Source organism: Moschus berezovskii, chromosome 2 (genome assembly GCF_049115385.1).
Source record: "Moschus berezovskii isolate FMDL1 chromosome 2, NW_MosBer_1.0, whole genome shotgun sequence".
NCBI classification, from domain to species: domain Eukaryota; kingdom Metazoa; phylum Chordata; class Mammalia; order Artiodactyla; family Moschidae; genus Moschus; species Moschus berezovskii.
Window position 1 is genome coordinate 17451838 of NC_142461.1, and position 17411 is coordinate 17469248.

At 57.5% G+C, this 17411-nt stretch overlaps 1 protein-coding gene and 1 long non-coding RNA gene across 2 annotated transcripts; one reads left to right on the forward strand and one right to left on the reverse strand.

Annotated features, from left to right (window-relative positions):
* Positions 1 to 2238: 2238 nt before the first annotated feature.
* ITM2C (integral membrane protein 2C) lies at positions 2239 to 16049 on the reverse strand. Its single transcript, XM_055398190.2, has 6 exons — positions 15802 to 16049; positions 7733 to 7873; positions 5706 to 5894; positions 4928 to 5038; positions 4059 to 4209; positions 2239 to 3542 (listed from the first exon to the last, which is right to left on the reverse strand). The coding sequence occupies exons 1-6, from the start codon at positions 15931 to 15933 to the stop codon at positions 3451 to 3453; spliced, it is 816 nt and encodes a 271-aa protein (XP_055254165.2). The 5' UTR covers positions 15934 to 16049; the 3' UTR covers positions 2239 to 3450.
* On the forward strand, positions 7403 to 14002 carry LOC148778499 (uncharacterized). Its single transcript, XR_016039420.1, has 3 exons — positions 7403 to 7541; positions 11988 to 12119; positions 13454 to 14002. It is a non-coding gene; the product is annotated as an uncharacterized LOC148778499 (long non-coding RNA).
* Positions 16050 to 17411: the final 1362 nt, after the last annotated feature.

Below are 17411 nucleotides of genomic sequence, written 5' to 3' on the forward strand. Positions count from 1 at the left end.
ATTGTTTGCTACTTTATCTATTGGGTTGTTCATTTTTCGTATCAATTTATAAGAACTTAGCATATTAAGGAAAATAGCCCTCTTATGTCCAATGTTTCTATTATCTCCCCCAGTTTGCCACTTATAAAACTTGACTTTGTGGTATTTCCTGTTGCATATCTTAACTTTTCATTAGTCCAAACCTGTATGCAGGTCAGGAAGCAACAGTTAGAACTGGACATGGAACAACAGACTGGTTCCAAATAGGAAAAGGAGTATGTCAAGGCTGTATATTGTCATCCTGCTTATTTAACTTATATGCAGAGTACATCATGAGAAATGCTGGGCTGGATGAAGCACAAGCTGGAATCAAGATTGCTGGGCAAAAAAATCAATAACCTCACATATGCAGATGACACCACCCTTATGGCAGAAAGTGAAGAGGAACTAAAGAGCCTCTTGATGAAAGTGAAAGAGTGAAAAAGTTGGCTTAAAACTCAACATTCAGAAAACTAACATCATGGCATCTGGTCCCATCGCTTCATGGGAAATAGGTGGGGAAACAGTGGAAACATTGGCTGACTTTATTTGGGGGGGCTCCAAAATCACTGCAGATGGTGATTGCAGCCATGAAATTAAAAGACACTTACTCCTTGGAAGGAAAGTTATGACCAACCTAGACAGCGTATTAATAAGCCGAGACATTACTTTGTCAACAAAGGTCCGTCTAGTCAAGGCTATGGTTTTTCCAGTGGTCATGTATGATGAGAGAGTTGGACTATAAAGAGGGCTGAGTGCAGAAGAATTGATGCTTTTGAACTGTGGTGTTGGAGAAGACTCTTGAGAGTCCCTTGGACTGCAAGGAGATCCAACCAGTCCATCCTAAAGGAAATCAGTCCTGGGTGTTCATTGGAAGGACTGATGTTAAAGTTGAAACTCTAGTATTTTGGCCACCTGATGTGAAGAGCTGACTCATATGAAAAGACCCTGATGTTGGGAAAGATTGAAGGGAGGAGGAGAAGGGGACGACAGAGGATGAGATGGTTAGATGGCATCACGAATTCAATGGACACGAGTTTGGGTAGACTCTAGGAGTTGGTGATGGACAGCGAGGCCTGGCATGCTGTGGTTCATGGGGTCACAAAGAGTCGGACATGACTGAGCGACTGAAGTCCAACTTTTAATTCATGGGTATCATGCTTAAAAAGATGGTTCTCCTCTAAGATGATCTTTTAAATCACCTCAAGTACTTTTATGGTTTCACTTCATGCCTAAAAAGTTTGAATTAATTTTGTACAGGGAAGTAGGACCCAGGTTAATTTTTTGTCAAGATGATTAGTCTGTTCCAATAAAAAGAACCCAGAAATCCTCCACTAACCTAAATTTAAGTCAACAACCTAACTCTTGTATCTTAAGTCAACTTCTGGACCCTCCATGGTGCCTCACTAATCTTTTGCTTAGCTACACCAAACTCTTAAATTATGGTTTACATCTGTAAACTGTTCTCTTTTCAGGATTTACCTGTCCACTCACCATGTTGACTTTCCTGGAAAGAACTGAATCTGTCAGTTAAATGTCAGTGTTTTAATCGTGATTGTGTTGCATTTAGACTGGGGACTGTGACAGGACATGACACCTTTGCAAGACTGACTTTGGAATTGAGAACAGTGTGTGTCTGTGTTGCTTTGAATCTTCTACGTCCTTCACAGGATGACAGAGCCTGAGAGCCAAGGTTGTGGGCACCCATTCTGTCCGCAGGGCAGGACCCAGATCACACCCCTGGGCTCCACTTGCCACAGCTCCCATCCCCTCCTTTTCTGCAGAATATGAGCCTGTGACTCACACCAAACCTCAGTTCAGACCCAAGATGGTTACTAATTGCCCAGAAATTGTGGAGGACACGACACTGTTCTTGTGCATAAGGACAAGCAATAATGATGTCATCTTCCGTGTGGAACTGAGCGGGTGGTTTACAGGCACTTAAAAAGCAGCCTGACCTTGGGCAAGCTGCATAATCTCTGGGCTTTTTCATCCTCCCTTGCCTGTAATAGGTGAAGACACCTGGTTCAGGGTGATGTGGGGACTTCAGGGAGAAGGGGACACCTACGTTCCCTGGCTGAACCGCGGAGCAGGGCCAGATGTTAAGGCCCAAAAGCTTCTCCTGCCTGTGCCCTGCATGTCCACCTGCACTCCCCCCAATCCTCAGGGTGGAGGCGCACCCCTCACCCACCACCACCACCCACCCCTCCCAAGCCAAAATCAGAAGTCAGAGATGTTTATTGTTCTACGGACACTTCCGAAAAGAGATCTAATTGAGAAAATATACAAAGCACTTCAAGAGTCTCATCTCCAGAGAGCACCAAAGTCTGACTGGAGGTGTCGGAGCCCTCCTCGTCAGAGCTCAGGGCTGAGAACGTTAGCATATTGAACGATCAGTAAAAACATGCAAAAGGGAGAAGGAAAAGGAAAGTAAACGCTGCTTTCCCCCAAGCAGAGGAGGCCGGAATTCCAGAGAGGAGGCAAGGTTCCCAAGTACCAGCTGGCTCTCCCTCCCCTCCCCGCCATCGTTTCCTACAAGAGCTCTACCCCGGAGAGAGCAGGGAGCCCCCCTCTCTCCGAAGGACCCACAGTGCATCCCTGCTCAGTGCTCAGCTGGCAGGGTCGCCCCTGGACAGAAGACACCCCCACCCTGTTGCTCTGTGGCTGTGGCCGGTGGAGACCCTGCGTGTGCTCCTGGGGGGCCAGCGCCCCCAGCCCTGGCTCCTTCCTTCTTTGGTTCCACCTGGAGATTGATTGTGCTTGACGGACTCATCTGAAACCCCCACTCCAAACTCCAGGCTCCCACAGGTGGGCTGAAGGCACTGACTGGAGTCCTGGGGACAGCCCCGGGACAGCCACCTTCCCTTGTGCTCTGGGGGTGGGGTGGGGGGGGTCCATCCTTGGGCACGTTGTCTCCATCCTCAGTTCAGGTCTGAGAGCTGGAAAGTAGGGGATGCGTGCGGAGCAAGCAAAAGGCCTTTTAGGCCCTTCCCAGCTGTGTAGACGTTCCTGAACCCCACTCCACACCCCTTCCCCCCAACCCCATCCCTTCGCCAGAACCCCCACATGCCCAGTTCCTTTCGTCCTGTCCTTCCCCTTGGGCCACCAGTGCCACTGTGGTCCAGGGCCCCCGGAACCTGACCTCAAGATGCTGATCACAAAAACCATCTTGGGGCGTCCCCTCCCTCCCCGACACCCGAGAGGTCAGCCAAGGGGTAGGCCTTGAGAGGTCACAGTTCTGGTACAAGGAGGCAGGCAGGGCTGGAGAGACACATCACATCTACGGGGAAGGCGTCCAAAGTACAAGCTAAGCAGGGGAAGGAGGGCAAGAGAGGGGCCGGAAGAGAAAACGAAGGAGGGCGGGGGCGGGGCCTGGGGGGCGGGGCGGGGCCTGGAAGGTGGGGGCGCGGCCTGGAGGGCGGGGGCGGGGCCTCACACCACCCCGCAGATGAGCGTCTCCACCACGAAGGTGTTCTCAAAGTGGCGGATGGCGTTGCAGTTCTTGGCCTCTCGTTTGTTGATCCCTGGGAGAGAACAGAGAAAGTCTAGTGAGACCTGTGTCCTGGCCTAGAACTGGCTGGGCCACAAAGGCCACCAGCCTCGCAGCCTGAGCAGGGTCTCAGGACCAGGGGTGGGGAGGCCCAGGAAATGACACCCAGTTTCACCCAGAGGCAGCATAGTAAAATGGCATGAGCGCAGTTGCCGGAGTCAGACCTCACAGCTCTGCCACCTTCCTGCTGTGTCACCTCAGGGCTGTTTGTTGACCTCTCTGTGCCCCCCTTTCCTCATCTTTAAAAGGGGGCGCAAGAATAAAAGATGACAAGGATGATGATGGTGATGATGACTCACACTACCTTCGGAGGACACAAAGAGTGTAAAGCAGTGCCTGGCATGCAAGTGCCCAGTTAACACTAGCTGTCATGACTGCTGCTGCAGTCCCAGCTCTCTGACAGCTGGTCTCCAGCTCCAGGGCCAGGCGCAGCTGGGCCGTGGTCTGGAGCTCAGGGCAGGGGCCAAGGTGGGTGGAGATGGCCACTCACGCCTCCGGGTGGCCCGGCGCCGCAGGCGGTAGGTGTCCTTCCCGCTGCACAGGTGGTAGATGAAGGAGCCCAGGGCTTCCTTGTCGCTGACGTGCTCCGTGACCACCATCTCCTCCTGGATGATGTACGTCTGCGGGAGGTAGGTCCCCCTCTGCAAAGGGAGAGCGGTCCAGCACCAGGTCAGTACCCGGGCCCAACTCTCGGGGTCCCCAACTGCCCACAGACCTCCCCCCACCGATATCCTTCTGCTCACTCATCGAGTCCCCTCAGCACCTGAAATTCCGGTCCAACATGCCCACCCCTTCATCCAGAGACCGCATGGCTCACCCTTCTGACATCCCCAGGCACTTCCTGCACCTGCACTGCCAGTGAATTGTGTGTGTGTGAGTGTGTGTGTGGGCATGTGTATGTGTGTGGGGGGGGCAGGTGTGTGTGTGGAAGTGTGTGTGTGTACGTGTGTGAGTGTGGGCATGTGTGTGTGGGCGTGTGTATGTGTGCATGTGTGTGTGTGTGTGTCTGTGCTCACACACGCACGAGTCTGCCCCTGTACCCTAGGGGAAGTGCTCCTCCGGGGCTCCTCCCTGCACTGCTGACCACAGGGCAACGTGGGGCACGGCCGTGAATGGTAAGGAAGCTGGTCTCGGGGCTCTTAAGTGGGGGAGGCAGAAGTGGGAGGCTGGGGGGCACAAAGGAGAGGCATTGGCTCTGCGTGAGGGAGAAGGGAGCTGGAGCCAGAGGGACTAAGGGTGCTGGGACCAGCTGACAGCAATGCCCAGGCCGCCCCATCCCTGCTGGGCCCAGAAATCTCCCTTGTCTCATGGTGGTGGGGGGACAAGGAAGGGACAAGACGCTGCCGGGGTCCCACTCACCTTCACATTCATGAGGAGCTCCCAGAAGTTGCGGGGGGGCAGCACGATGGTGGTGTTGAGCTCGATGACGTAGCACTTGTCCAGGGAGATGTCATGATAAGCGGTGAGACCCTGAGCAGAAAGGGCCTCGTCAGTGTCTGCAGGTGAGGGCTTGGCCGCGGCGGGCTGTGCGAGGTGTGAACCCACAGTCCCCCCAGTGATGTACCCCGGATCCCTCAACTTCTGGGCGGGGCTTCCTTCTCCCGCTCTCCTTTACTAGGCTGTGTCTGTAGCAGATTCCACTTACTAGATGAAAACACTATCAAATGCTTCAGTTGTGACAAGGATTCTTCTCGGGAGGTTACACAGCTGAGCTCTGAGAATCAGGGTAACGCCCCGATTATGTGTCTCATCAAACCTGGGAGGTCTGGCCACCCCTGTGGACGGCCGGGACCCTCAGCGAGATGCTCCTCCCCACCCCCGAGTGCTGCATCTTGATAAGATGTCAACGTGGAAAGAGCTCATATAAAGGAACACTGGCCTCGCCCATGAGAGCCAGCGTCTGCAGCTGTCAGGTGGCCCAGGAGAAAATCAACCATGACAAGTTCACAGTCAGTGATAACCACAAGAACTACACGATAAAAGTGGGGTCTCTAAACCCCTGATAGACCTAAACCATAGACGTCTGCGCCATGGTTTTTACTGCACAGTTATGTACTCCAAGTTTGTACAAAGGGTGTGGGCATTCTCCTCCTGGTGCCCGCTCGCCACCCCCGCCCTGGGCCCTGGCCGGCCTCACCCGCTGAAAGTCGTGGATGATGTCTGCAGGGTCGCCGCCCCCAAACTGGGGCACGGGCACGTTGATGCGCTCGTAGTTCTCCTCGAGGTAGATCTTCACGTCCTCCTCCAGCTCCATGCGAGTGTGGGCCTGGGAGGACAGGGAGTCCTCGTAGAGGACGCCGCAGTGGAAGAAGTTGTCTCGGGCCAGCTGAGCAAGGTGGGGAGTGGGGCAAGAGAGAGAGAGACAACCTGGTCACACAGTGCCCTCCGCGAGGCCCCTGCTGCCTGCCCAACCACTCCTGGCTCTGAAGGCCTGGGGAAGCAGGGAGGGTGGGGCTGGGATGCCCATTTCACAGATGGAGAAACTGAGAAACATGGGAGTCAGGGAGGATGGTGTGCCAGTTCCTAGGAGGATGATTTCGCTGAGGCTCAGTTTCCTCATATGTAAAACAAAGTGACCCCTTCTGCCCCCCAAGTCCATGAGTCTATGGCGGTGAAAGGGGATGGGCCAGTGGGAAGACAGATACCGGAGAAAGCCTGGGTGGGGGCAGGGTGCCACCCTCAACTGCCTCCAGGGGGTGCCCGCCCACCCTTCCTGCTGCCTCTGCAGGGGGCCCTGGAGATCTTGGAGGGCCAGGAGGAAGGGGGAGGGACTGAGAGGCAACCTTGTTATCAGATGCTGGTGGCAACCCCCCCTCCCGCCCCTCCCCAAGCTGTGTTCAACCGCACACAAGCCCCACCCCCTCCCCGGACCTGGGCCTCCTGAGAAACCTTGACAAATGCGGTGTCCTCCATTTGAAGGGCCCACTTATCATTCCATCAGCAAGGGAAGGGAGATGGCCAGGCACGATCGAGGCCATGGGACTGACTGGTGGCCGTGGGGGAGGTCCCCTCTGGCTCCTCCAGGTCATGATAGGCAGACCTCCCTTTCTGTTTCAGCTGCGCTCTCCCAGGAGGGTGAATTATCACACGTGACTCATACTGTCCCAGGGGTCCCAGAGGCTGCTCTGAGGTTCCCCATGCCCTGAGAACCAGGCATGAGTTGGGGCTGCAATCAGAGGGGAAGTCCAGGACAGCGGCACAGCTACAACAGGAAAAGGCCCCAGAAAGCGAAAACCAGGAACCAGGGGGAAAACAGGTCATGGGGGAGGGGAGGATGCCGAACAAAAGGGGAAGTGGGTGGTTGTGCGGGAGCTGAGGTTTCAAGGGGAAAGACAGCCGGACTGCAAGTTCTTCAGTGAATTCCACCCTAGAGAAACTGGGTGACGAGGAAGTCAAAGCCCAGGGCTTGAGGGTGGGAAGGGGTCACTTGGGTCATAAATGACTGGCAATTCCCAGCCTTTTGGTCACTGAGATTCCCCACGTTGTTATGTTTATGGTCACTAAGCAAACTTTCATCGAATTACCTTCCTTTCTGAGAACTTGGGGGCCCTGCCTCCCTTCCCAGGCCTGGGCAGATGACAAGGCTGCTGTGACCACAGCCAGGTCTCCGGCCCAGCTTTGTGCCCAGATGGCCTGGGCGAGATGACCGGGTGTGATCATGGGCGGGGGCCACCCTTACAGGGGGCGGAGGTGACTCTGTAAGCCACTCTCCACCTTTCATGGGTTGTAGCCCAGATGACCAGGCGCGGAATGGGAATTCCTTGAAGCACAACCTGCAGGGCACAGGGGGCCGGGCTCTGAAGGGCCTGCAGAGTTCTAGTTTCTGCTGCACCCTGAGTTTCTGGTGCTGATGTTCTGGGGTCACCGTGGGAAGGGGCTGCCAGCCTCACAGCCCAGATGCTAATCCCGGCTCCCCCATCACGGATTGTACTCCTGGGAGCGCTGTCAGCTTCAGATGTGTCCAAAGAGACAGGTAAGGCCACTCCTCCAGACCCCATGGCAGTCAGAGCATGGGACCCCAGTCCTGTCTCCTGGACCAAGTCCAGGGAGGAGGAGGAGGATGATCTTCTAGGCTTGCGGGACACTCCTCCCACCTGGGGGTGGGGTGCGCACTTCCTCCTCTGAAGGCCACTGCTTCTCCCCACCTCCCTCTGCCCGCCTCACCTGAGCCAGGAAGAAGTATCTGTAGATGTAGACGGAGGCGAACACCAGGCCCATAAGCAGTACGACCATGCCCATCGACAGGTAGCACACACCACCCACGGAGCTCCCCTTCTTGTAGCGGTGGTAGGGGGGCCGCTCCTCCTGCGGACAGCAGTGCAGGGTCAGCCTCGTGGTGGTCCCACGTCCGCCGGGGCTCCCTCCCGCCCCCCCATTTTCCAAAGTGAGGCTTCACCCTGCTGGTTGGCAGGGAGCCTGGAGGGGCAGAGGCAGGGAAAGGCGATGCTCAGGACACACAGAGCATCATCTGGAAGGAAAGGAAGCATCCCCAGGCCCCGAGCTCTTCCCTCTAAAGAGAAACCGAGCCCCACCGGGAAGCCACATAAAATGACTCACAGGGACTCAGCAAGAGTATTTTGAAGCCCCTATGCCATTAGTCCTCTTCATTATACCAGCTGTGACCACAGTAGAGTCTTTCAAACTGGGGATGGTGTTGGGGGGGAAGCACAGACGTGACCTTGATGACCACACCAGGCCTTGGAACCTGTAGGAACCAGGGTGCTCCGGGCAGGTCGGGACAGGGCTCCAGGAGGCCCCCAGGGTCTGGGCATGTGTGCTTGTCCCCTCCGGCCACCTTGGGCAGAGAGCAGTCTGCTGCACAGCGATGGAATCACCGGGCACTGGTGTGGAGCAGGCTGTCAGGAGCAGAGCCCGCGGGGTGGCGTCTAGAGGCTTCTGGAAGCCAGGGCCCCTCTGCCAGGATGGAAACGTGGCTGTGGCAGCCAGGGCAGGAGGTTCCTGGAAACACCCTCTCTGGGGAGCCAGGCCCCAGCTCGGGACAAGTAGTTACAGGTCTGCCAAGTAAACCATCCTGACCCAGCTCGGGTCCACACCCGGCTGGGCCAGCGGTTGGAGGCGGGTGTGTCACTCGGAAACCCTGCTCTCCCCAGAGCACTAAGAGGCCAGTGACTCGGGGCTCTCACCCAGCTGTGTGGCCTGGGCCATCACTCATCTTTATGCCTGCCACTCCTGCCCTACCCCGGGCCTCATTCACCCTGGAGACCTTGCGAAGGCCCAGGCCTGGCTCTGCCTCCAGGGTCCACCATTCAACCCTGCCTCTATGGTATTTGGATGCAGCTGGGTGAGGGTGGGGGCCAGGACCCCGCCCTACCCCCAACCTCGGGGAGCTGAGGCAGAGTTGGGGGGTGCAGAGGGGAGGCCTGGAGCCCGGAGCCTCTCACTGTCTGCTTAGCCCTCTGTGTGCTTCCACTCTTCACCCTGCAGCCAAGTGGCCAGGACTGTAGACACAGTTCAGGTCGAAGTCGCCCAGGACAGGCCCTTACTCTCAGCGCGTACAGGGGGCTCAGCCTGGAAGGGGTGGGGTGCAGGCCTGCTGTGCTTGGGGCACATGGGAGGGTGGGACCGGGGCCTCAGGGAGCAGAAGGGTGTCCCCTGTGGGGCTGGGTGAAGCCTCCTGCCTGGGGCTCTCCCCTCTCCCCACACCCTTCCTGCAGAAAAGTGAAAGTGAAGTTGCTCAGTTGCGTCCAGCTCTTTGCGACCCCATGGACTGATTCCAGGCAGTACTGGAGTGGGTTGCCATTTCCTCCTCCAGGGGATCTTCCCAACCCAGGGATTGAACCCGGATCTCCCACATTGCAAATGCCTGAAAGATGCGCCCCCGTCTCTAGGCACACATATCACCAGGCCAGTGACAGCACCCTGGGATGGAAACAGAGGATGGAGAGGTACCCCTGTCCATCCCGTCCCCCCTCACAGGCTGGGCTATCCACAGCCTGGGGCCTCTCCCCACCCTGGCCCTGATGCAGGGTCCCTGTGATCTGAAGAAGCACCTGGTGAGACCACCCGCCTGGCTGGCATCTCCCCAGCACCCTGGAGCTCCCTGGCAGCACTGACCAAGGTCACTAGTGCATGTGGTCACTGCCCACAGGACAGCTGCCATCAGTGGGCAAGGGGCTGCAAGGGCTTTGACTCTCCAATGGGCTCCCAGGATCAGCCCAGGGCAGGGTGACCAATGGCCGAGCTTAGCCAGTGACTCACAGGTACAAGCCACCCAAGGGGCTCCACCCATCCTAAGTGGGTCCCCAGGAAAGGTGGGTGACCCAAAAGATAGGCCAGGTGCCACACCCCCTGCACATCCTGCCCTGGGGACCCAACATTTGTATTCAGTGAGATGGGTGCGGCTGCAGAAGCCAGAGGTGCCACCAGCAGGGGCCGTGTGCACGTGTAGGGAGCCTCTGACCCTCCGACTGTCCTCCTGTGAAATGTGAACAAGCTCTTTCTGACAGGGTTTTGTCAGGATTAAAAGAGACACAGGCCCTGAAAGCCCTTCGTAAAGGATCAAGTGTTAGATAAAAATAGCAGGTCTTTATCAGCTAAACCTTTCCTTTTTAGGGCCACCACCGCAGCCAGCTGTCGAGGCTGCACTGTGGCCATGCTTTGCTCCAGAGAAGCAAAAGCAAGTCTGTGGGAGAATTGCTTTAAAAAGAAAAAAAATCAGAAAACAACCCAACAACAAAAAAAGTCAGTGGTTATAAAGCAAGAGCCAAGGGGCCTGTCCATAACTGAAGTTCAGGAACAAGGTGAGGCTACCAGTTTTACAGCCGCCTTTCAGCTCCTGGCTGGGGCAGGTCCCTGGGGGAGGGGCTGGGCAGGGCACGGAGGTGGGGAGAGAGGTCATTAAGAATGGCAAGGGAGGAGGGGCCCCAGAGCAAAGTGAGGCCAGGCTAGTGTGGCCAAGGACAGTCTCCAGCCAGGACCCCTTGATGCCCTACTCCCATGCCCTCATATGTCTCTGTGGGGGTCCCTGTGAAGGCTTGGGATGCCCCCCCACCTTTCCTAGACATGAAGTGAACAGTGGTTTCTGATCCTGCTTCCCACATGGCACAGTGGTAAAGAACCTGCCTGCCAATGCAGGAGACACAAGAGATGCGGGTTTGATCCCTGGGTTGGGAAGATCCCCTGGAGCAGGCAATGGCAACCCACTCCAGCATTCTTGCCTGGAGGATCCCACAGACAGAGGAGCCTGGCGGGCTGCAGTCCATGGGATCGCAAAGAGTTGGACATGGCTGAGCACACACACACATCCTCCCCCTACTAAAGGTCCTGAGTGCACACCCACGGCTCACACCCTGCTCCCCTCCCTACCTGACACCCCTCCATCCTGGCATTCTGGGGGCCAACTCCCCAGGAACATCATGGCTGAGCAGCAGCGATTGGGAACAGCAGACCCAGAGGCCGCTGGTGTCCCAGCTTCCAGACAGGCACCGGGAGGTAAAGTCCTATAGGGGCGGGCTGCCCTCCGAGACCTCTGGGGAGCCTGGGCCGGAACCCGGGGCCTCACCCTTAGGATCCTAACTGTTCAGTGCACCCAGGATGTCGGCCGAGGGGGCTCCTTCCTGAAGTTGCCCCCCCCACCAGCTGCTTCACCTGTCATGCTGGAGCCCCCGGAGAATGCCCACCCTCATACAGAGCAGTTATCCCCCAGCCAGGCATTTGGGGGGCTTCCAGAAAGCAGGAAAAGACAGTTTCCATGGCAGCAGGGCGTCCCGGGCAACAGGCCTCGCTGTGCGCTTGTGTGGAACATGTGGGCCACGTGTCTGGGACCCGGGAGGGGCCCAGGTCTCAGCCGGACTGTCTCATGGAGCCCACAGTGGTGTTCACTAAATGATTTGGCAAAGTCAGGGCCTCAAGAGTCGGGGGAACTCAGCCAACTGAAGCATTAACTCAGAAGCCCCCCCACCACCCCCTGCCCCAGGGCTCATGGAGCGAGCTCCCAGCGACTTTCCCTCAGTAACAGTGTCCAGAATAGCTGCAAACGGATGAAACTCCAGTTGCAGGCTGCTCAGAGGAAGGTGGCAGGGGAGCTAGAAATGCACCCACTGTGGGCCCAGGCCGACGGCTGTGGCCGGGGTCCCCACCTTCCCCTCCCCAGCACCATTTCTTCTTCCTGAGCATCTTTCTTTCCCAGGCTGCAGACCACAGAGACGAGGCCACCAGTGAGAGAGACGCTGTGTGTGTGAGTGAGAGAGAGAGAAGCCTTGCAGGGAGGGTTAAGGGGGCTGGGCCTCCTGGCAGAGCTGTGCTCAGAAGTGCAGACATCAGCGGGGTGAATGCTGAGGACGAGTCGTGAACCCTCCATCAGTGAAACCCAGGGTAGCCCCAGGAAGGGTGTGGGCCAGAGAACACTCCCCACAGCCCTCTGCTCTGCTCATTTGCTCTCCTGTTCTGCTCCTGACAGGCAAGGGGAGACCCCAGAGAACAAAGGCTGGGGAAGACAGACGCAGAGCCAGCACAGCGCTTCTGGGGTACATGGTTCTCCAGGTGCTGGCTGCACTCCCCTGGTCTCACCAGTAACATTTTTTTCTTTCTGGTAAGAGAAACTCGTCTTCCGTGGCAATCTGCTGACAGCCTGGAAACATGCAAGGACCGACAGGCTGAGGGGAACGCGAAGAGGAGAGGGAAAGGAGAGAGAAAGCAGAAAAAAGTCACTGTGGCCCAAGCCCAGATGCCAGAGCCCCTCAGGGAAGGCCCGGGGTCGGGGTGGGCAGGACCGCCCAGCCACGGAGGTCCTCTTAGCCCAGCCCACGGGGCCGGTAGGTGGGGAGGGGGCCCAGGGACTCGAGGATATGGAGCCCTGCTCCATCTTCTGGGCTGGTTTAGGGGACCCTCCCCTTACTCCCCCACCACTCTGGGAGACCCAACTCCCTCCTGCCAAGGACCCGAGGCCAGGAGGTGGAAAGTGAAATCTGATCCCCAGGTATGTCGGCTGGGGGAGGGGGTGACATTAATCAAAGGCCAAAGCCAAGGAGAAAATGACAGCACTGAGAAGATGACTGTATTGACCTCACTTCTCTCCTCTTGGAGGCCCCCAGCCCAATCATTCGAGTCTGTACATGCCCACACCTGGCTCTGTGCATGTACGTGTGTGTGTGTGTGTGTGTGTGTGTGTGTGTGTGTAACACATGGGTGAGCAAAGACAGAGGCAGATGGTGGGGAGAGGGGAACTGGGCTGAGAGGCATAGGGCTGGCCAGAGGGTGCTAAGAGGGGTGCTTCCCGTCCAGCCCACTTTCTGAGCTGGCTTCCGGCCAGCTGCCCATCAGTGCAGGCAACTCATTATCTCAGAGGCAAGCACCACGTGGGGAGGGTGGGCAGCTGGAGGCCCAGATGGGCCCCCACCCCCATCCCTTCCCGGCCCCACCGAGGCGCTTCCTTCCAGCAGCAGGTCTGGGGACAAAATCCTCCTTGTTTCACTTTTCTGCAGAGAAGCAGAGGGAGGCCCACAGCGAGGATGCTACTAACCCTAGCCTGGCCCCAGGGGCCTGCACTCAGGTTGACATTTTACTGTGACAGCTTAGAGGGTGACTTCATGTGGGAGAGGCACTCAGGAATGCCTCTGTTCATCAGTTGGTCCTTCCAAGGCTTTAAGTCTTATTTTTAATTCAGTTCAGTGACCAGGGATGGTTCCAAGGTCACCCCCAGCCGTTAGAGACCTTCTAATAAGCTTTCCTCTGACAGCCCATATGGTTCGCCTGCAATGTGGGACACCTAGGTTCGATCCCTGGGTGAGGAAGATCCCCTGGAGAAGGGAATGACAACCCACTCCAGTATTCTTGCCTGGGAAATCCCATGGACAGAGGAGCCTGGTGGGCTAGAGTCCATGGGGTTGCAGAGTCAGACTGAACGAAGAACACTTGATCTAACAGACTGAGCAACTAACACGTCCACATTCTGACAACTCATCAGCACGGGACCAACCCAAATGCCCTGTTTTGGTGAAGCAGTCCCTGCTCATGCTGTCTTGGGCTAGCGTAAATGCTGGGTGCCTCCTGAACTTCTTGGTGAGGCGGGTGGCTATGCGGGGGGAGGGGGTGGCTATGGCGGGGGGCAGGGGGGCTTGCTCTACATCAGGCACTGGATGTGAGGGCAATGTGCCCACTGGCCGGTTAAGGCCACAAGAGGTTCACAGACGTGAACTCTCTTCCCAAGGCTCCAATTCCATCAGAGGACTGGCAGAGCCAATGTGCAACACCCGAAAGCCTCCCTTGACCCCTCAAGGCTGAGGATCTGCGAGTTTATTAATAAGCAGATCTGATGTAAAGGTGCTGGGATATTAATCCTCCTCCTGGGGCCCAATGGCTCCCCTTTGGCAGTTAAGAGTGAGGGGACCCTGCCCAACTAACAAGGTTTGCCGGGGGTGGGGGAAGCACACTCAGCAGGCTCGAGGCCACTGCAAACAGCCCCCAGGGAAGAAGATGTTGATATTTCCATTTCATGCTGGGTGAGGGAGAAGAGAGGACGCTGGACTTGGGAGCCAGAAGCTGGATGTCAGATACTGCCAAAGCGATGCTGGCATCCGCCATCCCGCCCAACACCATGAGCAGGCTGCCACCAGAGAATGTGTGGCTCCTGCGAAATCCAGTAGACCTTCTGATGGAGTTTGAATTGCATCCTCCCACTGTCTGGCTGGTCTTCCCTCCTGCCTGAATCCTGTAGCTCTGGGCGACGGGGTCCAGTTTTCCAGGCCTCAGCTGGGTACCTGACTCTGGGAGAAGCAGCTGGGAGAAGAAAGGGGTGAGCGTCCTGCACTCTCTGGGGGCAGAGGGGGAGGAAGGAGGTTTAAAGAGCCTCTTGCAAACTTTAAAAGCTGCAGGCCAGGCCTTCAAATAGGAAATGTCCCCTTCCCATCCAAGCATCAGAAGAAGATGGAGCTGCTCTGATCTGGGCTGCAGAGCAAACCCCCCAACCCAGCCCGGGTGGTTACTGATGCCGCAGTTACCGCGCCAGGGCAGGGGAACTCGCCAAGGCTCTTCACGGAATTCGGCACTCAGGGAATCTTTGCTCGGGTGTGTGACACCCACCTCTGACCACCCTCTCCTGTGTCCCCTTCTCCCAGGGCACAGGTCATTCTGCAGCACCCGGCCTGCCATACCCCATTAAGGTTTAGTTGAAGCCATCAATTTGGAGAGGGGCCTTGGCGCTGAGGAAGACATCCCAGTAGCTAGCAACGGGACGGGCGGCGTAGACACCTTTGCCGGGGCCACTCCAGAGCCAGACTGAACCAAGCTCTCTCTCCCCTCCCCGCCCGCCACGCGTCCGGCCCCTCTGGGCCCTCCCCTGGTCGGACTCCTCGCAACTCAGACAGTTTTCCACGGGCGGAAATGCCTCCTCTACCCCAGGCCCGAGGGGAAGGGGAGGAGGGGAGCTGGCGGGGGCGGGGTGCCCCGAGGTCCGCCCCCACAAAGCGCAGCCTCCGGGATGGAGGGCACCGGGGCAGCGCAGGCTGGACGGGGTAGCCCAGAGCTCCAGGGAGCCAGGAGAGGAAGGAAGAGGAGGGCAGGGAGGCCCAGGCGGCCCGGGGTAGGGTGGGATCAGGGCACCCAACCTAGCAACCCCGAATCTCGAATCCCGGACGTGCGGGCAGGCGAGTTGTGGTTTATTTTCATTTCATGTCTCATCACTTTCTGGTCCACTAATTCAAGTGCGGACTAACAGCACATCCCTCGCCATCCCCCCCCGCAGCAGTCTCCCGTTTGGGACGAAATCCACAGTCCCTCCCCCTTCGTTGGCACCAGACCTCCCCCCCCATCTCCTTTATTCCCCAACAATCGCAAACCACCACCCTACTTTGGGGAAAACAATGTCCAACCCTCCTCCCATCCCCCACCTGGGGACTCGACCCGCGGCCCCTCCTCCCTGATTGGAACCAGACGCCTATACCCCCCACCAACATTCCTCGAACTTCTTCGGACCAGCCCCCTCCCCTCTTTGGGGACCAGGCGCCTAGGGCCCCCCACCACTTCTGGAAGAGAACTGGAGCTCTTCCCCACCTGGGACAGCGACCCGACCCTCTCCGATTCTTCAGACTTAACGCTTTCGGCTGCCGCCGAACGCCGGGACCCAAGCCCCGTCCCCACTTCTGGACGGGAAGACCCATCCCGGACTCCCAGCCTCCGCCCCTGCGCTCGAGACGCCGGGGTCCCGATGCCGGAGGCGGCCGGGCGAGCTTCGGTCCCCTGCACCCCGGCCCCCTGAGATCCCCGGCCCTTCTCACCCGAGCCGGCGTCAGCAGGATCTCAGCGGCCGGGGCGGGCGCTGGGGCCGAGGCCGAGGCCGAGGCCGAAGCCTTGTCGGCCTTGTCGCCCTTGATGCCGGCCACCGCCGGCTGGAAGCTTATCTTCACCATGGCTGCGCCGGCCCGAGCGTCCGCCGTGCAGCCTCCGCCCGAGCAAAACCACTCGGTGCAGCCTCTCTCGGTAGCACCGCCGCTCGGCTCTCCGCAGGCACCGGAAGTTTGGATCTCTTTCGGGTCCTTTTCCCTAACCCCACCCCCAGCCCTCTCCGCCCCGCGCCCAACCCCCGAGGGAGGGCCTTGGCGCCAGCCGCGCCTGCGCCCCCTTCCCGCGGTCGGGGCTCGCAGTGACCCCTGCCGGGCGCGCTGCTGCAACCCGGGAACGTCTGAGGCTCCCGCAACCGCTCGCTCGCTCACTCAGTCCGTCCATCCATCCATCCACCCATGCATACATGCATCCATCCATTCGTCCAATCAGGCATGGACTCTGTCCCCCTCCGCCGCCGCCGTATCCCTTCCAGCTGCTTCTCCAAGACCAGCATCCTCAGAATAAAGTCTTTGTTGAAACCGGTTTGCCGGGCAAAGGCATCTTCTAGACAAGTTTCCTCTCCCCTTTACCCCACTTCCTATCCCCTTCTTCGGAAATGCTGGAGACCCGGGTGTACCTGGTCCCACCGCTCCCTCCTCCCACCTCCTCTTCCGACGTGTCCTGGGCCCTGCGAGGAGGCTTCAGGGCCAGGTGCCGAACTGTGTGCCTTCGTCCTGCCTCTTGCACCCATCGACACGTCCCTCATTCTCCACCAGTCTTTTCCCTTCATCCTTCGTCCTGACGGCCCCTGAATGCGGAGGACCAGGCGGGTAGAGAAAAGAAGACAGCCCCTGTTCCTGACTCCCTTGGTTACCTGCAGTAAGGGTCCTGTGGGCCATTTCTCAACCACCCCGGAGGATTCTGGCAAGTGTGATGAAAGATCCGCAGGACAGCCTATTTAGAGGCTCATTCCTCGTCTTGCGATGGCCTTAGGATGCTCACCACGCCCTCCTGCGTGACTCCTCCCGTTCTCCGGTGGCCCCTGCGGAGCAGCCAGGATTGGCCCCAGGGGAAGGTGTCCTGGAATCAACCCCTAAACTAAAATCCCAAATGTGAATTTTTACGTGTTTTACCTCTTTCTCCAAATTGAATCGTTGTGTGCTGTTCTTAAAAGAGATCTGGTTTATTACAATGCAAAGCACTGGTCATTTACAGCTTACCATCATAATTAAGCCCTAGAAGGTCAGTGGACCACTGCTGGAAATGCAGTCGTCTCAGAAAAGTGTCTACCACCACGCTCAGAGTTCTGTCAGCTCCCCAGAGCTTACCCATTTTATAACGGAAAGCTTGTACCTTTTGACCAACCTCTCCGTATTTCTCCCAACCCCAGCCTGTGGTAACCACCATGCTGTCTCCGGTTCCATGAGCTAAACTATTTTAGGTTCCACATATAACTAAGATCACAGGCAGTGCTTGTCTTTCTCTGCCTGGTTTATTTCACTTAGGCATAACATCCTCCAGGGTCATCCATGTTGTCACAAGTGGCAGGATTTTCTTACTTTTT

Excerpts from the sequence above, each read along its gene's own strand:
- ITM2C (XM_055398190.2), bottom strand. The coding sequence starts at position 15,933 with ATGGTGAAGATAAGCTTCCAGCCGGCGGTGGCCGGCATCAAGGGCGAC. Across the intron at positions 4,210-4,927 it reads AGCTCCTCATGAATGTGAAG|AGGGGGACCTACCTCCCGCA; the intron begins GTGAGTGGGACC and ends CTCCCTTTGCAG. Across the intron at positions 3,543-4,058 it reads GCGCCGGGCCACCCGGAGGC|GGATCAACAAACGAGAGGCC; the intron begins GTGAGTGGCCAT and ends GTTCTCTCCCAG.